The sequence below is a fragment of the Narcine bancroftii genome, chromosome 2, assembly GCF_036971445.1.
Source record: "Narcine bancroftii isolate sNarBan1 chromosome 2, sNarBan1.hap1, whole genome shotgun sequence".
Lineage (NCBI taxonomy): Eukaryota > Metazoa > Chordata > Chondrichthyes > Torpediniformes > Narcinidae > Narcine > Narcine bancroftii.
In genome coordinates this window covers 313,607,822-313,632,410 of record NC_091470.1, presented here as the reverse complement: position 1 = coordinate 313,632,410, position 24,589 = coordinate 313,607,822, and the positions used below count along the sequence as shown (strand labels likewise).

At 40.7% G+C, this 24,589-nt stretch overlaps 1 protein-coding gene across 4 annotated transcripts in view; it reads left to right on the top strand.

Annotated features, from left to right (window-relative positions):
• Positions 1 to 24,589, top strand: part of rock1 (Rho-associated, coiled-coil containing protein kinase 1) — a 130,152-nt gene that overhangs the window by 54,083 nt on the left and 51,480 nt on the right. For all 4 annotated transcript variants that reach the window (XM_069921690.1, XM_069921688.1, XM_069921689.1 and 1 more), the window contains 8 exons: positions 1,241 to 1,385; positions 4,535 to 4,673; positions 5,245 to 5,336; positions 13,206 to 13,365; positions 15,015 to 15,081; positions 20,780 to 20,868; positions 21,427 to 21,475; positions 22,705 to 22,840. In XM_069921690.1, coding sequence (XP_069777791.1) covers positions 1,241 to 1,385; positions 4,535 to 4,673; positions 5,245 to 5,336; positions 13,206 to 13,365; positions 15,015 to 15,081; positions 20,780 to 20,868; positions 21,427 to 21,475; positions 22,705 to 22,840 — 877 coding nt within the window. The remainder of the gene's footprint in view (positions 1 to 1,240; positions 1,386 to 4,534; positions 4,674 to 5,244; positions 5,337 to 13,205; positions 13,366 to 15,014; positions 15,082 to 20,779; positions 20,869 to 21,426; positions 21,476 to 22,704; positions 22,841 to 24,589) is intronic.

Sequence of the window (24,589 nt, the reverse complement as noted above, 5' to 3'; positions counted from 1 at the left end):
CCACAGACCAGCTTGCTCACAGCACAAGATAACTAGAGACACCTGCTTTCAGCTGGGAGCAGGGCGTTGGGATCAGTGTGGGGGCCGGTGGCAGGCTGTCTGAAAACTCTCCTGGCGGCCTGCTGTTGGTTCCTGCACTGGTCCCACCCCCACCCGCCCCCCCACTCCCACCCCCGGGGGAGAGAGAGAGCAGGCTACCGGAAGAGAATGTGGCAGCAATATTATTGTTAAAAATATTTCTCCTGTTGTCCTACTTGCATGTTTTGTACAAGTTTTAAATGCTTACCCGTAAATAGACTGAAAAAAAGGTACACAAATGCATCCTTTTCCATCATGGTCTTGGAATGCCAGATTGCCCCTTTTACGTAGATGGCGATCTGGTACTATTACTATCTCTGCTGCTGGATAAAAGCCGGGATTGAAATGACATCCCCACCATTCCCTTGTTCATGACTTTTACACAGAAGGTATAAAACCCCAAATATCCTGGAACGAAATGGCTGTGTAAAAGGGCCCACAGTGATCAATTCAGTTTTGTGACTACCTCCACTGCTAGCTTAAAGATGGGACTACAATGACCCCTCCCCCCCCTTTCCGTGTTTGTACCTTTTACACAGAAGGCGTGGCACAATAAAGGTGTAATATTCCTGCCTGATGTCTGTGTAAAAGGGACTTAAATCTTGTGTGAAAATGTTTGACTTCAATCTAATTTTTTTTTGTCTGTAGATGGGGCACTCTATTCATACTTTGCATAGAAATATAAATTTCAGTAATAATTTTGTGTCGCTGTGACATATGTTACTTAAGGAATTTTGTCTTATTTTTGATGCCCCTGTTACATATTTTTATTGCATTGAATGGTTTTCGTTTTATGTGCTCTGTACTTACTAATAATTTGTTGAAGTTAATTCCTTGTTTTGAACTATTTCTTGTGAACTCTATCCTAGCTTTTATAAATATCTAAAATTAGTTTTTAAACTGTATTTAAATGTCATTTCTCACAGTGCAAGAGACACTGATTTAATTCTGATGTACTGGGTTTTGCATGTTCTCTCTGTGACCACGTGTTTCCTCTGAATGCTGCAGTTTCCTTCCTCATGGGTTTGTAGATTAGTTTGACAGTAATTTGTCCCTTTTGTGAAGATGAGTGGTAAAATTTGATTGCTTTTGAAATTCTGTAACTCTGAAGTACATTGTTTGCTTATCCTAAGTAAACTAAGAATTTTGCTTGCTATTTTAGGAAGGAATGGTGCGATGTGACACGGCTGTTGGGACACCTGATTATATTTCCCCTGAAGTCCTGAAATCTCAAGGTGGAGATGGTTATTATGGGAGGGAGTGTGATTGGTGGTCAGTTGGAGTATTTCTATATGAAATGCTTGTTGGTAAGTGAAGAGATTGTGCATTAGATATGATAGTTTTAATAAATTTTATTGGATAAAAGGAAAGCCTGCAAGCTTAAAATCAATGTGAACAATTTCATTTTAATTTCCCTTTTGAATTTTATAATTTACAGAAGAATTATGGTTGCAGTATTTATATATACCCCCTATACACGCGTGTAATAGGCGATACAATGTAAAAGTCAATCCCCCCCGCCCTATTTATGGTCCAAAAATCTGGTATTTTTCAAATATTGTGTGTAGTTGACCACCCTATTTTTGGCCCTGGCCACCTGCCCTCCGGAGCTCCCAATGCCTCGACCACGGACTCTCATCTTGGCTGTCCGCCAAACTGAGCTGCCAACACCCAGGTGCCTGCTTGCTGATCCGAGCTCCAGATGTTAAGACTATGGACGCCACCCGGTCCTGGCCGCCCACTCACCTATCCGAGCTCCTTACACCCTGAACACGCTTACCAACTGGAACTGGCCGGTCCCCCACCCGTCCCAACATGTCGGATGACACTGGTATTTAGCATGTGTGTAATTGTCAACCCCTTAAAATTTATTGAAAAATTCATCAACAAAATGTTACATACATATATATCGTACTGTTTACCCTAATGATGTCACAAAGCCAAAGCTGTTAGGAGCGTGTAATTATTGTTCATGTTATGATTGTCCAGGAAGTCCATTCAGATTGGTGTTTTCTGATTTACCTTTCTCCTTATAGCTAAGTTGCTCAGCTTGAATTTTTCTACATGTGCCAATCCTGTCTCATAGTTCTGCTAGCAAAATTAATTCAAAGAGAAATTCAGCCCTTTGACAAGGTGAATGAAAATGTACAGTGCCTTCCATAATGTTTGGGACAAAGATACTTCTTTTCTTTATTTGCTGCTGCACTCCATAGTTTTAAATTTATAATCAAACACTTCACATGAATTTAAAGTGCACATTTCAGATTTTATTTAAAGTTATTTGATACATTTTTGTTTGAGCATGTAGAAATTACCTTGTCCCTTTGTTTCAGGGCACCATAATGTTTGGGACATTTGGCTTCACAGGTATTGGTGAGAACTCAGGTATGTTTAATGGCTTCATTGGTACAGTATTAAGATCACTTCTAAGCTTTTGATCACTTTTGGAGACTGTCGTTCCTATTTTTCAACATGAGAACTAGAGTTCCAGAGTTGAGCCAATCAAAGTCAAAGAAGCCGTTATGTGGCTGAAAAACAAGAATAAAATAGTAAGAGACATCACCCAAACTGACAAGTCCGATGCGGGACAGGCAGACATGGTTGCAGCGGTTGCAAGGGAAAATTGGTTGGTTGGGGTTGGGTGTTGGGTTTTTCCTCCTTTGTCTTTTGTCAGTGAGGTGGGCTCTGCGGTCTTCTTCAAAGGAGGTTGCTGCCCGCCGAACTGTGAGGCGCCAAGATGCAGGGTTTGAGGCGAGATCAGCCCACTGGCGGTGGTCAATGTGGCAGGCACCAAGAGATTACTTTAGGCAGTCCTTGTACCTCTTCTTTGGTGCACCTCTGTCACGGTGGCCAGTGGAGAGCTCGCCATATAACACAATCTTGGGAAGGCAATGGTCCTCCATTCTGGAGACGTGACCTACCCAGCGCAGTTGGATCTTCAGCAGCGTGGATTCGATGCCGTCGGCCTCTGCCATCTCGAGTACTTCGATGTTAGGGATGAAGTCGCTCCAATGAATGTTGAGGATGGAGCGGAGACAACGCTGGTGGAAGCGTTCTAGGAGCCGTAGGTGATGCCGGAACATCATCAAGAAGAAAGAGCAAACTGGTGAGTTCAGTAATCGCAAAGGAACTGGTATCCCATGGAAAGCCTCCATTGCTGATGACAGATTAATGAAGAAAAATCCCAAACATATGCCAGACAGATCTGAAACAATCTTCAGGAGGCTGGTGTAGAGGTGTCAATAACTACTGTCCTCAGAAGACTTCATGAACAGAAATACAGAATCTATACTGCACGATGCAAACCATGGCAAAGGTGGTGTACTTTGGATCTTGGGCAGTTCCTTTATGCCTGTACACTTTGCTCTTGCCATCACTCTGATACACGTTAATCTTGTTCTCATCTTTCCACAAGACCTTTTTCCAGAATTCTGCAGGCTTTTAAAATACTTGGCCATCTGTTATCTGGCCATGCTTTCTGTGGCTAATTAGTGGCTTGCATCTTAGTGTAGCCTCTATATTTCTGTTCATGAAGACTTCTGAGGACATATCCATATTTGCTTCGTGAAGAGTGTTTCTAGTCTGTTGGACATTCTTTTAGGGATTATTTTTCATTATGATGAGAATTCTTCTCTCATCAGCAGTGAAGAACTTCCTTCGAATACCAGTCCCTTTGTGATTACTGAACTCACCAGTATGCTCTTCCTTCTTAATGATATTACAACTGTTGATTTTCGTGATCCAATGGTTTGGGTGATGTCTCTTTCTGTTTTATTCTTGTTTTTCAGCCTCATAATGGCTTCTTTACATTTCATTGGCACAAGTTTGTCCTCATGTTGAAAATTAGCAACGACAGACTCCAAAGGTGATCAAGAGCTTAGAAGTAAGCAGGCTCTCTAATACTTGCACCAATGAAGCAATTAAACATACCTGAGTAATAAAAACACCTGTGAAGCCATATGTCCCAAACATCATGGTGCCCTGAAATGAAAGGACTTTGTATATATATTAAAAAAAATGCTGTAATTTCTACATGGTCAAACCAAAATGCACACAAATAACCTTGAATAAAATCTGGAATATGCACTTTAATTACATGTGAATTGTTTGATTATAAATTTAAAACTGTGGACCATAGGAGCAAATAAAGGGAAAAAGTGTCTTTGTCCCTAACATTATGGAGGGCACTGTATTGGGATGTTTAGATCAGTTCTACAGACTGGATGCTTTTAAAACAAAGGCACATTAAAATTAAATATTCACAAATATAATCTTTGAGTACCATTGATTAATTTATTGCAGTGTGATAGAACAATTTTTATTACACTTCATGTTCCTTTGTTTCAACACCCAGAGTCAACCTGGGATGTAATTCATATTTGCAGCCACTGTGATCCAGTGATTATTTGTCAGTGACATTAACACATTAATGATTACTTTTTTGTGCCCTTTCTAGGCGACACACCATTTTATGCAGATTCATTGGTTGGAACTTACAGCAAAATTATGAATCATAAAAACTCATTGTTGTTTCCTGAAGATAATGATATTTCTAAGGATGCAAAAAGCCTTATCTGTGCTTTTCTCACTGACAGGTGTGAACTATATGTTATGGGAATTTTGGCTCTCCTCTCTGTTACTATAGAATTGGTGCTCCAAAACTACTGAATATTTTTCAGGGCTTATTGAAACTGAACAATGCAAATTCAGGCTCTTATTTAAAAATAATATTTGATTACAAATGGAGTACAATTTATTTGCAAGAGACCTTGTTAGAAAATTGCATGTTTCTAACTGAGAGACAACCATCTTCCACCCTTCCATTCTAAGACCTATCCTCCTACATTGTCCAGAGCTGCATGAGAAAAAAAATACACAATGGCTATGAGATTGTTCTACACGTAACAAACGTTAAATGTGCTGAGTTCAGGTCATGTAAACATGCAAATTAAAGAAGATTTCTGTGTAGGCACACAAAAATCTTCAAAAATATTATGTTTCTTGTTGGTTTTGGCTGGAAAGTACCAACGGAATTGATAATTTATTTCAAGTTAATTCAATTTAAGATCATTGTTCTATTTGAAAGAAAGCAAAGTTGTGGGACATACATTTTTTTTCTGAAAGGAACTGCTGTATTTTGTTGGTAATATTGATTATTTCATCTAGGGAAGTGAGACTGGGCCGGAATGGTGTTGTGGAAATAAAAAAGCATCCTTTCTTCCGAAATGATCAATGGACCTGGGAAAATATTAGAGATAGTAAGCTATTGCATAACATTTTATGAATAACATTTATGGCGTTATTTTGAAATTATATTATAACTGATGTTTCCATTTGCATATTACTTTCTTGGAATATAAACGAGTGTTAATTGGCAATCAGTTCATTTGTCCTTCTGAACTAAAATGCATTCAGATTGGAAAATGCATTTTGTTATCTTCAAAACATAATTTTTAATTATGTAGAAATTAATTAACTATAATCAAAGAGAATAACATGACTCCATTGCTAATCCTGAATGTGATTTCTTCAACTTGACAAGTCTCAGTTACCTTTTGGATTATCTGTTATTGATGACTATTGATCTGTTATCGATGACTATTGATCAGTTATCGATGACTATTGATCTGTTATCGATGACCATTGATCTGTTATCGATGACTATTGATCTGTTATCGATGACTATTGATCTGTTATCGATGACTATTGATCTGGCATGTGGTGTCCACAATTCCTGGCTGCTTTATTCTGACATTATCCATTGCTTGAAACGTTTCTGAATATCCATTTCTAGGTTGCTTTGCTGTCCTTGATGTGAACAGAATGTAGGTTTCATCAAGGCTGTTACTAAAAAGATATTGCTTTAAGAACTACCAAGGTTGCCACTCAAGTACTAGAGAAGTGAAATATCAGCATTGACCACCAAGATTTGGCAAACCCTGTGAAAGACACCACCAACATTTTGAATGAATTTATGAATGGGTTGATTCGTAAGAAAGTTTGAGCAGGATGAGTCTCTACCCACTGGAGTTCAGAAAAAATGAGAGAATATCGCAATGAAGTATAAAATTCAAAAAGAGCTTGACAAAATAGAGTTGTGAAAACAATTCCTCTGGCAGATGAGCCTAGAACTAGGTGATACGAGAGGGTCATTGAAGATCTAAACAGGAATTACTTTGCTTCCAAACCTTTAATTTCTTTACACCAGACAACTTGGGCTGTTGAATCATTCCACTTATATAAGCGAGAGAGATTTCTGACCTATCAGAGAATCTAAATTCGAGGTGATGGAGCAGGAAAAAGGATATGATCCAGATTCTTATTGAATGATCCTTCAGGCTTGAAGGACTGAAAACCAGCACCTTTTCTCATTTTTAAATAAACTGTCACGTTAAATAAATCCTTATTTAAAAACATCTATTGGACTTCTATCAAACTGAATTAACAAATCAAAAGTCCATTTATTTATCAGAAATAATATTCTAGTGAAAGTGTTGTAAAACTGCTGATGTCCTCTATATTTTCTGACAGTATGGAACCTCATGGCTTTTACATTTTGTACATTTTTGTAACAACAAATAGAGAATTTGTTCTGTGTTTTCAACTACATTTAAAATCTGCATTTCAAGAGGGATATAATCTAATAGGAATAGCTATGCTCAAAAGTGAATACAGATTGATAATGGTGAAAACTGTTGAAAGCAAAATAAATAGTAATTTAACAACATATAGCTTTTTTTTAACATTATAAGGAAAAGAGGAAGTTGAGGAAAGGTGTTCCACAGTTTAATCAATATTTTGTTCCTAAATTACGTAAAATCTTTTTAAGGTGAGTGGAGGAAAATTTAGGGGAGATGACAGAGTTTTTTTGCACCAGTGATGGGTGCATGGAATGCATTGCCAGGGGTGGTGGGACATTAAAATCATTCTTATATAGGCACATGGATGTAAGAAAAATGGTTGTGAGGTAGGGAACAATTGGATTGTTGGAGAATAGATTTACATAGGTCGGTGCAACATTATGGCTGAAGACCCTGTACAGTACTGTGCTGTTCTATGTTCTAATTCATTGCTCTAACTAGAGGGGATAGTTAGAATCATAGAATAGAAGGTGCAGGAGTAGGCTGTTCAGCCCATCAACCCTAAACCATTTATTTGTTCATAAGTTGTTTCTTTTTTTGATCAGAGCCTCAATAACTCTTGTCATTTAATATTCTGAATTTTACCAGCCTTGCTCTTCACTCTGACAAGAACCCTGAAGTCTCCCTCTCTGTTTTAATAGCCTCCCAATTGTCTGACATCTATTCATCTGCAAATGGCCTCTTCCAATCAACTGTTGCAAGGTCCTGTCTCATGCCATCAAAAATGAACTTTGACCCAATTTAGGACAAAGTTGTGGACAGTCCTGTCTTTTTTCACAACTATTTTAAAACTAATGGAGTTAAAACTAATGATATTATGATCAAAGTGCTTTCATACTGATGTACCAGTCACTCACCTTGTCTCCATTCCCAAGAGTAGGTCCAGTGTTGGTCCTTCTCACTAGCAGGCAATCTAATATTGTATATATTTAATGAATTCTGCCCCACCCAAGCCCTTTGCAAGAAAGTTGAAATCACCTACAATTATGATCCTGTAGCGAACAAAGTCACAGTAGTCGGTGTGAGTCAGTTTAACTTTACTGTAACTCCCTTGTGAGCTTATAGTACAACCCCCTGTGATATTTTGACCCGGGACCATTGTGATGCCAGCCTGGAGGGCTGGCAACGCTCTGTGTCTCGAGGCTCTCAGCCCCACGCAAGCCTGCACCTCTGTGACCCGGTTCGCTTGCAGATCAGCGCAGCCAGCAACATGAACCCCTCCCCACCCTGAACTGGTGTCAAGAGTTGGAGTCCATTCGTTGTATAAAGTTCTTTTATTTAGACGGGTGACCTCTCCGCCATAGGCATGCTACTGGCACCTGCTGCTCCAGGTTGATGTATACCAGCTTGAGGGAGTTGATGGTGAATGCTTCTTCCTTGCCGCCAATGTCCAGTACACACATTGTTCCATTGTGTGGGAGCACTTTGTAAGGACCCTCAAACGGCTGCTGAAGCGGAGTTCAATGCGTCCCCCTGCATACAAACACGTTCTGGCGGTCCTCGAGCTCCCTTGGTATTTAGGAGGCTGTCAGATCATGGTGTGAGGTTGAGACAGACATCATGGTGCCAACTTTCTCCTGAAGTTGCATCAGGAAAACTGTGGGAGGTTCTTCCTGTCCTTGGGCCATTGGTACGAATTCACCCAGGACCGCAAGTGGGGCTCCATACACGAGTTCGGTGGAGGATGAGGCCAGATCTTCTTTCAGCACTGTGTGAATTCCCAGTAGCACCCATGGCAATTCATCAGTCCAACTGGGGCCATGGAGTCAAGCCTTCAGGGTAGTTTCAGTTGGCAGTGAGGCCATTGAACTGCAGATGGTAGGCTGTGGTGCGATGTAATGGATGCCAAGGAGCTGGGATAGTGCTGACCATAGTGTCAAGGTGAATTGTGCCCCCCTGCCTGAAGTTGTATCTGTTGGCAGCCCAAAACGGGCTATACAATTAGCGATGAGGGTCTTGTCTCAAGATGTGTCCAAGAGTGGTACCGTTTCTGGGCATCTGGTAAACCTGTCAGCCTTAGAGAACAGGTATGTGGTGCCACTGGAGATCAGAAGGGGACCAACGATGTCGATGTGCAAATGGTTAAAACACTTGTCTGTCGGGGGAAATGATTGGAGCAGGGCTTTGTCGTGCTTCTGAATCTTGGAGGTCTGGTAGTGTACGCGAGTTCTGGCCCAGTGGCTGACCTGTTTACTCAAGCTATACCACATAAACTTGTCAGCGACCTGCGTCATAGCACATATGGATGGGTACGCTAAGCCATGAATGGTGTCGAACACACGCTGCCTCCAAAGCACCGGTATGATGGAGTCTTGGCTGTCTGGTGAAAATGTCACAGAGAAACATAGCCCTGGAAGGTCCAAACCTCATGTCCTCCAGTTTGAGCCCTGAAATGGTGGTATAGTAGAGAGGTATCACAGTGTCCTGTAGCTGCACTGCTGCCAGAGTGGTGTAATTGATCCCAGGAGCCAAAGAACTGATTGATTGAATGAATGTATGGGAGAGTGTGTCTGCCATGAGATTGCCCTTACCTGCACTGTGCCTGATAGTAGTGGTGTATTCAGAGTTGTAGGAGAGATGCCTCTGTTGTCTTGTGGACCACATATCTGACCTCTTGTGGCCAAGAAAACGGTGAAATCCCTTCCAGGAAGTACAGGAAATGGTGGATGGCAAGGCAAAGGGCCAAGAGTCCTCGGTTGAACTGGTTTTATTTCTGCTCTGGTTGCCTCAACTGCTGACTGAGAAAGGCAGGTGGCTTCCTACTCCCGTTGACCAGCTGCTCCAGGATTATTGTGTTTAAAGTGGTGCTGTAGATGATGAATAGTTGTCTGACATAGATGACCTTGTTGTCTGGGCATTCTAGAGCTGAGTGTAAATCTGCTGTGGACTTGTTTCAATGGTGAGCAAACTGGAGTGGGCTGAGGCTCAGGGTGGCTGCTAAGCTGGAGTTGATGTGAGCCATAACTAACCTCTCAAAGGATTTCATGATGGATGTCAGACCTACTGATTGATTGTCATTTAGGGCAATCACTACATTTTTTTTTAGTTCCAGGATGAGAGCAGACTTTGAAGCAGATGTGTTCTCATCCTGTTGGGAGAGAGAGGTTAAAGATGTTTGTGAGTACAGTCACCATTGGTCTGCACAGACATAGAGAATACAACTAGGTAATATTGTTTGGTCTAGTCACTTCCCACAAGTTCACTCTCTGGAAAGCCAATCTGATATTTGTGGCAGTGACCATAAGTGTGGGTGTGCTCGAGGTAGCAGAGGTGTGTTCCTCTGACTTGCTGGCCTCCTGCTTAAAATGAGTGTAGAATGCATTGAACTCATTTGGAAACAATGCACTGTTATTTACTATTCTGTCCAGTTTTCCTTTGTAGTCTGTGTTAACATGCGATGTTTTCTAATGCTTTGGAATTTTTTTTTATTTCTTAATTTGAAGCCTACAATTGGGTACTTTGGAAGAGTTACAGATATATCAAATATTTACAGGATTGAAGCAGGACATTTTGTACTCTCATTCAACATGCTATGGCAATGCTGATTATTAAAGTTTTCATTTTTCCAAAAATTTTGCATCTGATGGGGTTTTCCAAGTGAAAACTTTTTTTTCTTTAAAAAAATAATTAAAAATGGACTGTAACCATGCTGTATGTCTAAATTTAATTTTTTTTAAATTAAGAAAAAAGTAAATTTAATAAAAAATTAATTTGATTAAAAATTAATTTAATAAAAATACTTTTAATAAAAAAAATAATAAATTTAGAAGCAAAATGAAAATGCTGAAGACAAGTGATACAATATGTTGGATGAGGCAGGATTGGTGGAGAGACAAATAGATTTGAAATTTGGGGTTGTTGACTTTTTATCAACAAGTTTAAAGATACTGAAAGATGGGGAGAAAAAAAGATTACATCTCTGAGTGGATGAAGGCAAAGAGATCGAAAATTACAAATGGTGTTGATTCAACAGAGATGGTAAAGATTTGCTTATTATGGCTGACATGTCTGGCTGAAACATCAGTGGAGGGAAATGAATGTCATCAGAGAGGAGAGAGAGGGTGAAAGAAGCAATAGCTAGACACAGTAATGAAGCAGTCTTTGCAAATCTGAAATGAGAAAATGCTGGAAATACCCAGCAAATTAGGTAGTATCTGTGGAGAGAAGAAAACCAGAATTAATTTTACAGATTACTGACATTTCTGCCTGCTTTTTACTCTTACCTTGAAGAAGGGCTCAGGTCCAAAATATCGGATATATTTCTTTACTTCTACAGATGCTATGAGACCTGCTGAGTTTCTCCATTATTTCTATGTTTTTATTACAATCTCAGCATCTGCATATTCTCAATTTTTCCTTGAATCAGAACTGGCAGATTTTAGAAGGTTTAGTTATATGGAATTGTTAAGGCTATTGTTGTCCAGATAGAAGCAAAAATTCTGACCCTCAAGCTGAAATTGGGGTTGGTTCCAATAAATTCAACAATGTCATTATTGATCTATAACTTGAACTCAACTTTTCTTTCTCTGGAAATGGATATTTACATCACGTATTTACATTGCCTGTTGCACATTTCCAACATTTTCATTTATTTCATATTCTCATTATGTGCAGTTGTTTGCTTTTTCATAACACTTCTACATCTTTTTAGCATAAAATATCAAAGGCAATTCTCAGAAGCATTATCAAACATGAATAGACAATGAAGTACTTGAGTTAGTTGGATGTAATCAAGTGTTAGTTTTTTTTGGCATTTTGAACTATTGAGAGAGAAAGGGCAAAACAGCTTAGAGAGGAAATTCTAGAGCTGAGTATCCACCTGAAAGTGGTGTGTGGGGGGCCACTGCAGAAGTGATAATATCATAGGCTGTAGGGATACGCAATGTGACACAAATGAGTTAAGGTGAGAGAGATTTGAATTTGAGCATCCCAATATTATCTCATGGTGTTGTCAAACCTGAAGTCGCAGTTGGTTATTGTGTACAAAGGCACTTGTTCACTCAACAAAAAATGCATTGATTATTGATTTATATAAAATACATTGGAAATAAACAGAGATTTTTCTCTCATTCCATCTTAAAAGACTGAATTGAAGAGTAGCCAAGTTGGATTTGACCATAACTCCTTACAGTCTCTGTGTACTTTTACACAAAGGTTAGCTGCTGAGTAAATTCATGGTGGACTTGGGTTGGTGATTTATTTGAAGATATTTTTGACAAATCGGAACATGGGTCTATAATTGCTGTTTTTCTCTGGGAAGTTTATTTGCTGCTATATATGCTATTTGTTTCACAAATTCAGTTTCCATTTCAGATTTTCTGTATTTATAGCCCTTGCATATGTTTTACTAATTTGTATGGTGTCATTTTTATGTTCTCTGACTCTTTTTCTTTCCCCCTTTCTCTCTGCCCTTCCCCCTTTCTCTCTGCCCCTCCCCCTTTCTCTCTGCCCTTCCCCCTTTCTCTCTGCCCTTCCCCCTTTCTCTCTGCCCCTCCCCCTTCCTCTCTGCCCCTCCCCTTCTCTCTGGCAGCCCCCCTCTCTGTCCTCCCTCCCCCCCCTCTCTGGGCTCCCCCCCACCTCTCTCACTCTCTTCCCCCCCCCCCCCCTCTATCACCCCCCTCATCTCTCTCGCTCCCCCTCTCTCATTTCAAAGTCTCTGACAAGCACATGGATGCGAGGAAAATGGAGGGTTATGGGTGCAGGGTTGGGAAGATTTAGAGTGTTGAGTACATTTTAAAATTTAGGTCAGCTCAACATCATGGGCCAAAGGGTCTTTACTTTGCTGTAATGTTGTATGTTTACTCGTGTCTCTCTGGGTGCTCTAGTGTCGTTCCAAAGACATGTTGGTACGTTAAGTAGCTTCTTTAGATAAGGTAAGTGGCAGAATAATTAAACTGGTACTTTTCAATAAAAGTGAAATATAGATGTGAGCTGGTGATTCTTTGCATCTGGATTCTTTGACATTAAATTGAGTTCAGAGATCAGTTTTGGATGAGAACCCAAAGAAGGATTTGGTGGGAAGTATGCAATAAATTCAACTGAATTAGTTCAAGGCTTAAACTGCTAAATTTGAAGCACAAGTTCAATTTTTTTTAATATGTTCATGAGTTTGGAAGGCTGATGCTGATTTGTCAGAGTTCAAGTTGAAGATGACATTTTTTAGTTTAACTGCATATAAAGTATTTCCTCCATCTTAAGAATCAACCCTGAAGCATCTTTAAAATTTTGAAGTGAAAGAGAGTAGCACTTTCAGCACAAAGTCCAATGGAGGTCTGAAGCATTTGCCCACAATAACTTGTGAATATTGTGTAAATTTAAATTTTCAGATGTGCAAAGGATAGAATTTTTTATCGTAAGAATGTTAATGGTTCATGCTACCTCGTATCTAATGGATTGATGGAATGGTCTGGAAATGATGAATAGCACTTTGTTGATGTGCTTTTCCAGTGTGTAATGCAATCAACCCAAGTATGTGTTTCATTGTAGTTTCTGCACCTGTTGTGCCGGAGCTAAGTAGTGACATTGACACCAGTAATTTTGATGATTTGGAAGAAGACAAAGGTGAGGAAGAAACGTTTCCTGTACCAAAGGCCTTTGTTGGAAATCAGTTACCTTTTGTTGGCTTCACATATTACAAAGACTACCAGTGAGTATGAATCCATTGAGTTAAAATCAAAAAAATCAACAGATGCCAGAAATCTGAAGAAAAAACAAAATAATCTGAAAATACTTTCCCAGTTCAGATGAAAGATCTCAAACATGAAATGTGGACAATGGTTTTCATTCCACATTTGCTGTCTGACCTGCTAAGTGTTTTCAGCATTTTCTTTGAAATGCAGTCAAATTTTAATTAAAAAAAAAGGCATGGTAACAGCAGTGAACCGGGTTCGAATCTGGTTCTGTCTGTAAGGAGTTTGTACATTTTCTCCATGTCTGAGTGGATTTCCTGTGGGTGCTCCAGTTTCTTTCCACCCTCCAAAAATTAATTTGTGTATTTATGCAGCTTGGGGTCATGGGCCGGAAGGGATTTTACTATTGCTGTATCTCTAAATATTTTTTTTTAAATGAGAAACTAGCATTTTACCCATTAACAGAACATAAAAGCCTATGAAACAGCTGGGTAACAGTGTAATCTTTTTATTCTTTTTCCTCTTCTGGCACATTGTTAATTTAATTTATACATATTGTTTATTTGAATTTTGCTTAACTGTATAGCTGCAGTGAACAAGATTTTTATTGGATTTCTGCATCTACTGTTTTTATTGATAAAGTCTTACCGTTATCAGTGTTTTTGAAGAACTGTGATTGAATTTTACCTGAAATGTAATTTGCTACTATGTTTGGCTAGCCTGTCACTGAGACCATCTGGGCATGTCTGTAGGTCATCTCTTTTGACATAAAGTTGTATTGAGAAGTTTAATAGCTGGACAAGTGATTGGCAATACCGTAACAGTTTACTTTGGCTAAAAACACAATATATGAACTGCAGCTGCCTTGCAACTGGAAAGTGATTCCCATTTTGTTTAGTGTTTCCCTCACCTCAGTAATCTTTTCTTTTAATCATCTATACAGGAATCTTTTCCACCTCGAACATTTGGCCTCCAACCCAGCCCATCAATTCCATCTACATATAATCCCTGCAGCCTGTTTCCTTTTTGACTTTTCCTTCAGTTCTTTCTTTCTCTCTTTTCTTCTTTCCACAGTCCCCCACCACAACTACTAAGGTGGAAGATTCCAGGGACAAGGACGAATAGTGAATAAGTGCGCTGCCTTGCTTTTAGCAGGTGTGGCTTCCCAAAACAATAACTTTTCTTGAAGGTTGAGATCTCTGATCTCTGAATAGCTTCTAAAACATATTTGCAAATAACCATTAATTGAACGCTACCTAAATTTCATACTTCAACACCTTTTAAGCCTTCCTGTTCTCAGTAAATTATTGGCATTTGAAAATATAATGTTTATCTCCATCCTGACTTTGCTTGTCTTTTGAACGATAGAATCTCCAGTGATGTTGCTGTCAAAGATTAACATCCAGAAATTTTCTTCACATTTTCCTCAGCAACTTGCTTCTCAACTACACCTGTCATGACACAGCTGGGGAAAACATGCTTAGAATTCCTTTCTCTTTGTATTCTTTTTCCTTTATCCCTCATTTCTGCCCCACTAATATGATTCTTAAAGGCCTGTAGGTTGTATAGCAACTGATTAAAATGTGCATTTTCAACATTGTCTATTTTGATGTAATGTTGTATTAAGATTGTTAATAACTGAATAAACTCTTCATTCTTCTCATAGGAATTTATCTGGTGCACCTAAACAAGCTAGTGATTGTAGAACAAGTTCAACCATAGACGATAGTCAAGTAAGCATTTTGTTTTTGCTTTGAGGTGACCCTTGAGTATTCTTGATACAGCTATTCTCTTTGGAGAGTAGAAAAAAACTGCTGTTTTATTAGTTTATAACCAAAACATTAGAGGTCAGTCACTTGATACATAAATTTGACTGGAGAGAAATGGAAAAAAAAATTAAGCGAGGAACATCATCATTAAAGTCACTTCATTTTTTTCCAGGTAGCTTTTCAAATTTGGAATCTGAAGTTGCTAGGCAGATATATTGTATTCAATAGCTGATTGATTAAAAACTGTGCCCCACAATGCTGAGGGAATAAAGAATGCGCAGTGGAGAAGTGAAAATAGCAAGGGTAATAACATAGGAAATAAAAGCATGGACGCAAAATGACCCCAAAGCCTGTTTTACCATTGTGACTTCCCCAATACCTCATTCACTTGTTGATCTTCAATGTCTCAATTTTTTTTTTGTATTGATTCCACTATTGAATTTAATCTATTATTCCACATTCATGGGTCATTGGGAATAGAAAATTCCAAAGCATTGCAAAAGCAAGATGAAAAGAAATGATTTCTTGGGAATGGATTTCAAAACTGCACTCATTACTTGCTGATGGTGCCAACAAAGCCATGTACAATTGCAGCAAGGCTCCCTTTTATGCTCCAACTTTTTTAAAAAAATGAAGGCCAACTTACTAGTTGCCTTCAAAATTGCACTCAAGAAGTCTGTGTTGGATTCTCTTTTTGTTTTTGATGCGTGATTTTGGTGTAGAAAGTGCTGTCTCAGTTTGTTGAAATAAAGAATTTTGTAAAAACACCTAAGCAGTGAATAAAATTAGCAGATAAGTAGTACATTTAAAAGGCGTATTCAAATATCAAGTAATGTACCATAAGCCAACAAAATAAGGCAGAAAGTTCAAAAGAATGGCTCCCAAAAGCATGCATTGAAGGTTTGAGTAATAGCTTCAAAAATAAAAATTGAATGAATTATTGTTACTGTTATTTTTGGAATCATCAGAATAGCAGATAATATGAAAAAGAGTTGGTGAAAGGATAGCTTAACTAGTACTATATAATGTGGCAGCTCGACCATTTGGCAAGCAAACTGGCTCCAATGGCGGCGGGTAAATCTGCAGCCAGCAGTGGGCGTTCAAAGCCAGTGGCGATTGGAAGAGTGTAGAGCAGACCTTGTCCAGAAGCTGATGTCACTTCTACCCCGCAAAGTACGAGGGTTGCTGGGAGAAGGTTCTTAAACACATGCTGTTTCAAACAGTAAACAGTTCAACTGGACCCAACTCGACTTGGTGTGTTGCTTTCACTCGCTGCGATCTGCATAGCTACATTGGTGACCCAGGTGGTCCAACGGCATTTGGACCCAGCATGAATGACTCAGCTCTACAGAATGCAGTTTCCCTTAAACTATCAACCTTCTGGACCACGCAACCCCCTGGTCTGATTCAAGGAAGCAGAGGCCCAGTTCCAGGTCAGACAGGTTGTCTCAGATGCCACCAGGTATTACTACATGGTGGGTGTCCTCGACCAGGAGACAGCGTGTCGCATTATTGACTTTCTGCATCAGCCCCTGGCAACAGACAGGTACGGGGCACTCAAGGCCTTGTTAATCCGTACATTTGGCCTCTCCTGCCGAGAATGGGCCGCACGGTTCTGCATATGGAGGGCCTGGGCGACCGCATGCCATCAGCCCTGATGAGCAACATGCTAGCACTAGCAGATGGACATAAGCCTTCCCTGCTTTTTGAACAGATCTTCTTGGAGCAAATGCTATAAGACATCTGCCTCCTGCTAGGAGATGAAGACTTCAGAGACCTGCACAGGGTGGCTGTCCACATGGACATACTATGGCACGCCAAACAAAATGACGGAATCACCATCAAAATTCGTGCTGCGTCACAGCCAAAAGCCCTGCCCTCCCACACACCAGCAGTGAAACCCACTCGAAGGGACAACACCACTTCTAAGTCTTGGTGTTTTTATCATTAAAGGTGGCATCCCGAGGCCTGCCGTGCTGTTGACTGCCATGCTCATTCTAGGGAAATGCCAGAATTAGCCGCCGCTGATGGTTACGGCAGCTGATCACTGTGATAGCTGCCTCTACGTTTGAGACAAATGCTACAGGCATAGATTCCTGGAGGATACAGGCAGAAATCAGTGTACTCCCACCCACCCGAGCCATGATACCCGAACTAGAAGAGTAGGACCAGAACTTGCAGCAGCCAACAGCAGCACCATTCACACCTATGGCACAAGAACCATCCACTTGCAATTCGGTTCCAGCCGCTTTACATAGACATTTACGCTGGCTGCAGTATCACAGCCATTGTTGGGTGTGGACTTCCTCCACATGCACTGTCTGCTCATGGATCTGAAGGAACGACGGTTGGTCGATGTGAAATTGTTCCAGATTTTCTCCCTCGGTGAGGCCAAGTAACAGGCCCCGCACCTGGACTCCATCAGTTATTCCAACAAGAAGTTTGCCAGAGTTCCCATCTATCGTCATGCCACACTTTTCCCCAACAGATCCCAAGCACAGTGTGATGCACCACAGCCCCACACATGGAACAGCCCTTCATACCTGGGCCCACAAGCTACTGCCCAACAGGCTCCACATCATGAAAGATGAATTCAAGAAAATGGAGGAGATGGGAATTGTGCAGTGTTCTGACAGCCTTTGGACCTCCCCACACCACATGGTGCCCACATCCAAGGGAGGGTGGAGACCATGTGGCGACTATAGGAGGATGAACAATGCCACCACAGCCAATCGCTATCCGGAACTTTATCACCACCCTGCACAGGGCGCGCATCTTTTCAATGATTGACCTCGTCTGAGGGTATCATTAGATCCCAATGCATTTGGATGATGTACCCAAGATGGCCTGATTAATCCCTTTGACCTGTTTGAGTTCCTCAGGATACCATTCAGGCTGAAAAACGCGGAGCAAATGTTCCAGCATCTGATGGACACAGTAGGGCGAGCTCGGGACTTTCTGTTCATCTACCTAGATGACATACTTATCGCCAGCTGCCTAAGCAACTATGACCTGGCTATTAACAATGCCAAGTGCCAGTCTGGCCTACCCGCCGTTGACTTTTTGGGACACCAATTAACTCACATGGAGCTGTTCCTCTGCTGGCAAAAGTTGAAACCATCTGTCAATTCGTCAGGCCTGCAGGAATTTGTTGAGATGGTTAACTTTTACCACCGTTTCCAGCCCTCAGCGACCTGGATCATGTGGCTCCTTTTCGGTTGATGTCCAGCAAGGTCAAAGAGGTAACCTTGACAGGAGGTGACGGCGACATTCAAACAAGCCAAGAACGCACAAGCAAATGCCACACTTCTGGTCCACCCCCAAGTTGATGTCCCCACTACCCTCACTGTGGATGCCTCCAATGTGGCGGCATGCTCAAGCAGCTCATCGAAGACTGGTGGAAGCTGTTCGCTTTCTTCAACCAGCACCTTAGGCCCCCCCAGAACTTAAGTACAGCGCTTTTGACATAGAGCTGCTGGCCCTGAACCTTGCCATCCGGCACTTCAGGTATTTCCTGGAAGGGAGGGAGTTCATGGTCTTCACAGATCAAAAGCCCATCACTTTTGCGTTTACCAAAGTGTTGGACTTGTGGTCAGCCTGCCGTACATCTCAGAGTTTACAACTACGATCAAGCACAACTCCTGGAAGAACAAAGTGGTGGCCGACACGCTGTCATGCACCTCTGTCCAATCAGTACACTCTCTGTCTCCAGGGATTATGCATCATTAGCTGAGGCGCAGTGACTGGACAGTGAGATGCCAGAGTACTGAAGACATACCCATTGGGCCCGAAGGTAGTAACAAGTTACTTTGCGATGTGTCCAGACAGGCAACCTCGGACTATTGTCCCAACCGCTTGGAGGAGCTGAGTCTTTGATGCCTTACATGGTTTCGCCCATTCTTCCATCCAGGCAACCATCTGGTTGATTGCAGATAGGTTTGTGTGGCACAGCCTACACAAGCAAGTCGGGCACTGGACCAGGGCATGCAAGCACTGTCAAACCTCCAAAATCTAGAGACACGTGAAGGCCCCACTGCAACTTTTCCAGCCGACACATAGGAGGCTTGAATATGTCCACGTGGACATCACTGGCCCACTGCTTGTTTCAAGAGGAGCAAGATACCTGTTCACCACAAGGTGGCCAGGACTGTCCCGATTGCTGACACGGCCATGAAAACACACCAGAGCCCTGATTACCACCTGGTGGCATGGTTCCGTCTCCCAGCCCACATCACTTTGGACAGGTGTGGAATTCACATTGGCTTTGTGATCTGCACTGGCACAACTCTTTGGAACCCAGTTCCACCAAATGACTGCTTATCGCTTGCAATCCAACGGTCTGGTGGAACATTTCCACAGACACTTGAACTCAGCCCTAATGGCATGCCTCAAAGGGCAAGACTGGGTGGACAAACTACCCTGGGTGCTGCTTGGCATCCATATCACTCAAGGAGGACCTGGCCACATCATTGGCCAAAGTGATTTATGACGCCCCGCTCACAATTCCCAGTGAGTTTGTGCCAGCACCCTGTGGCCAGGAGGACACACTTGTGGCAGTCCTAACTAAACTCTGGGAGTGTCTTGGTACATTTGCCTAAGTCCCGACGTCCCATCATGGAACATCACCCTATAAGAGAGCGAGTATATTTTCGTTTGCTAAAGTGCGCACAGACCACCCCTGAAGCAACCATATGAAGGGCCCTACAAGGTGGTGCGCCATAATGGGATGACCTGTGTTCCTGACGTTGGTGGTCATGAAGAGACTTTTACCATTGACTGTCTCAAACCGGCACATCTAGACCTTGAACGCCTGGTTGCGGTGCCACCCCCCAAACAGTAAGCAGTTCAATCGGACCATGCTTGACTCAGTGTGTAGCTTTCACTCACTGCAATCAGCACGGCTACAATATCATAGTTTTGCTTCAGGTTCAAAATCAAAATGTAAATTAATATTTTAAATAATTCTTTATGTGAAACCATGGTGAACATAGAAAAAGATTAAATCAAAATAAGTGCCTTTGCCATGAGCAATTATAAATCATGGCTAAAGTGACCAGCGATTCAGCTTTTGAAATCGGCTATGGTCCGTTTTTATTTTGTTGAAAGGATACATCAACTGAGCTCTGGTAGCTAACTGGTCATGAGAAAATTTGGACCAAATTCTTGCTCATTGAAAACGAGTGTGCAAAATGTGAAATAAACAATGATACTGTATATGGTAGTATGAATTAGAATTTATTATGAAATTAACCAGCTTCAACTGATGAGCTGTTTACAATATTTTTGTTATATGTATAGCTGCTGTAATAAATTAATGAATACTTCAGTTAATTAAATAAATGCTTCGTGATCTACTCCAAATGAATTTCTAGTTGCTGCTGAGCTAGATTGATAGTCTTTTCGCCTTTGATTGTGATTTAAATTCAGTTCCCATTCCAAGACCGTGAACTATTATTTTGGTATTATTTCAGAAATTGTTCAGCACTGTGAAAAATGGGCTCTTTAAATGCCATTCTTTCAGATGATTGCCTCATGCATTTTCATCATAACCACAGGACTTTTCCACATGTGATTTTAAATGTATAGGTTTCTTATTCGGTAGATAGTTAAAGAAAATAGGTTAATAGATGAGGATTTCACCATTTCCTGTTTTGGTTTTAAGCTTGAAAATTTGAAAAAGACAATTTATAAACTTGAAGAGCAATTACATAATGAAATGCAATTAAAGGATGAATGGGAACAAAAATGCAGGTAAGGTCCTCTCACATGATATCCATTATTTTAATAGCTCTATTGAAATGATCCTGTTGACCTTGGATGTTCCACTTCCATTCATGTCTGGTTATGGAAGTGTTTAAACATTTGGAAGTATTTAATGGCAATTAAGTAATTGTGCAAAAAGGTTTTAAAATACATAATATTAACTAAAATGTTGTTAAACCCAAATGTAAAAATTTACATGGATTTGAATTTTTTAAGAGCAAAATACCTATTCCCCTTTATCCCCATCACTTTCTAATCACCATCAGATGCATTCTGTGTCTTTAGCCTAACAGAATCTTAGATCTGTCTTCTTTTCTGCAGAATATTAACAAATCTGAGCTCCTACATTGCATTCCATAGGGAGTCAGCTGCAGAGTGTAGCACCCACACCACAAATCCTGGACTTTGAATTAAATAAGTAATGCTGATTCCAATGAAGAATGTGAAGTGGTCGAGAATTTTCTGGTCAAATGTACTAGACAAAAATTTGTGATGTCTATGCTTTTTTTCTTTGAATGTGCTAATTTATTTATTTTTGTTTTGTAGGGCAGGAAATGCAACGTTAGAGAAAATAATAAAGGAGTTGGATGATGAGGTGATTTGTGTTCAGATTTGGTATTTTTATGTACAAAGTTTTTTTAATGGATGTTAAATATTAAAATACCCAACACCTAACCCCAACCCACCAATTTTCCCCTGCAACCGCTGCAACCGTGTCTGCCTGTCCCACATCGGACTTGTCAGCCACAAACGAGCCTGCAGCTGACGTGGACTTTTTACCCCCTCCATAAATCTTCGTCCGCGAAGCCAAGCCAAAGACTTCTTCTTATAAACTAAATACTCCATTAGTTTTTTAATGTATGATGTTCTCAATGAGAGAGTATAGACTTGGGTCAGAGTTGGTTTGTGAGTGGGTTGGGTATTTAGGATTGGGCAGGGATGAGTTGGACATGGAGTTGTCCAGGGAGGTGATTAGTGGGGATTTGGGAATTGGTTAAACAGATTGGTCAGAGGTGAACATTGGTTCAATTAGTGATTTAAATTTGGGGAGTTGACATTAGTTTTTAGGTATTTGATCAAACAACTGATCTGAGGGCATAGAACATCAGGAATAATAAAGGATGATGAGAGCAAATAGTAAGTCATGTTTAAAGGATTACAGATAATTGACAGTTGACTTCTCACATAAAATTAGTTTAAGAAATGTGTGGCACCTGTAAATGCTGAAGCAAGTCTCAACCTCCAGTTAAGAACTGTTTCAGTGTGGGAGGCTTGTGCTCTAATGTTGGACAAGTGGAGTCAAAATGTATGGTGCGCATAATTTGCGTTTGCTGAATGTGCCTGGTACACTCTGTGCACGGGCACATCATAGACATGCATCACCGGCAACCGCACTCAATCAGATTATAACAGAATTACATAATTTCCAAAATAAAACATGTTCCTATGTTATGAAAATGTGAGAGTCAACAAGTTTTAGCAATTTCTAATATAGTTATGATTTGTTTACTGTAAACAATAAAACATTTTTCTTTTGGTTTGGCTAATGATATTGAAATGTGGAAATGATTCAAAATCCAATTTATACATTTACGTTGTAATTTTTCAGCAATTTTAATGCAAGAAGCTTAAAAAATTGTGGATCCACTATTCTTAGAAACTGGAACGCAAAGAATTTTATTCTTCAGATCAAAACGATTATATTCAGATAAACTCCTGCTGCATTATTGTTTTTTGTGCTTTGATGCTCATTCATTTTGAGGTTACTCTTGTTCGCCATGAACGATTTTAGTTTAAAATTTTGTGTTTTGCCTTTATTGGTAGAGTACTGCAAAAAAAACATTAGAAGTTAATTTGTCTCAGCTTGAGAAGGAAAAATTGATGGTACAACACAAAATCAATGAATACCAAAGGAAATTGGAACAAGAGGTTGAAAAGAGGCGCAATTTGGAAAATGAGGGTGAGCTTGATGTCATAATCTGCAGTGTATTTATGTTAATTAAGATGGTGATATTTAGAAATCGGCATGGTTGATCATCAAACTAAACTTGAGATAGTTTTATAAAGTAGCAGGAGTGAGTTATTCAGCCCCATGTGCCTGTTTCATCATTCAATAGTTGCACAATCATTTTCCTCTGTGCTATATTCTAGCATTAACTTCACATCCTTGGTTCTCTTAATCAACACTGTGCCTCCATAATTCGTTTAGTCTTAAAATATCATTATAATTAAATACAGGTACACGATTCTTTATCCAGAACCCTTGGGGGACAGTGTGTTCTGAATTACGGATTTTTTCCAGATTTCGGAAAGCCCACCCGAATTGTGCCGCCGTATCCACTCACACCCACTTCCAGTCCCTCGACCACCTCCCCCAACTGTTGGTCCCTCGGCCACCTCCCTCATTTGCAGTCCCTCGGCTGCCTCCCCCAACCGCTGGACCCTCAGCCGCCTCCCCCAATCGCCGGTCCCCACTTGTGGATTTTGGAGCTTTCCGGATTTTAGATGTCCTGATAAAGGTACAAGTGAAAACACCAAAATGCTGGAGGATTCCCAGAATGTAAGGACTAACATACGAGGAGCGTTTGGCAGCTCTTGGGTTGTATTTATTGGAGTATCAGAGAATGAGAGGAGATCTCATTGAGGCATTTCATATTTTGAAAGGTTTAGATAGGGTAGATGTGGGTAAGAAGTTTCTCTTGGTGGGTGAATCGAGGACAAGGGGTCATAATCTGAAAATTAAAAGTTATCCATATAAAAATAAAGAAGAACTTCTTTAGCCAGAGGGTCGTGGATCTGTGGAACTCACTGCCATATACAGCAGTGGAAGCCAGATCACTGGGAGTATTTAAACAAGAAATAGACAAGTATCTCATTAGTGAGGGCATCAAGGGAAATGGGGAAAAGGCCGGAAATTGGAACTAGTGTAGAGTAGCTTAGTGTAGATTTATGAAATAGACTCGATGGGCCATGTGGCCTGTTTCTGTTCCTTTGTCTTGTGATCTTGTGAACTCAGTGGGTCTCACAGCATCCATAGGAGCTAACTATATATAATAAAACCATGTTTTGGGCTGAGCCCCTCCTTCAAAGTATGAGTAAAAAGCAGGTAGGTGTCTGAAGTAAAATTTTGGGCAGAAGGAAAGAAAGGCCAGTGGGGAGCAACACCAACAGACAAAAGGATAGGAAAGGTGAGAATTGATGATGCACTCTGTAAATGTAGATCTGGTGGAAAGATAGAGGGAAAAGGAAAGAGAAAAAGACAGAGGAGAGGAGAAACAGGGATAAATGGGTGAGAGGGGCTAATGGAAACTGGAGAAGTTAATGTTCATGTCAGATGGAATATGTGGTGGTGTTCCTCCAATTTGTGGATGGTCTCAGTTTGGCAGTGCATGAGGCCATGGACAGACATGTCAGCATGAGAATGGGCAGGGAATTGAAATGGGTTGCCATTGGGAGAGCTGGCAGTTCACTGTTATCATGGCAGACTGAGATGAAGTCCTCAGCAAAGCGATCTTCCAGTCTGCATCCAGCTTCTCCGAAGTAGTGGAGATCACAACGGGAGTAGTGAAAACCACAATGGGAACACTGGATCCAGTAGATGATCCCTGCAGATTCACAAGTGAAGTGTTAGAGGCCCTGAATGGTGGTGAGGGAGAAGAAATGGACACAAGTTTAGCACTTCCTGCAGTCACAGGGCTAAGTGCAAGGT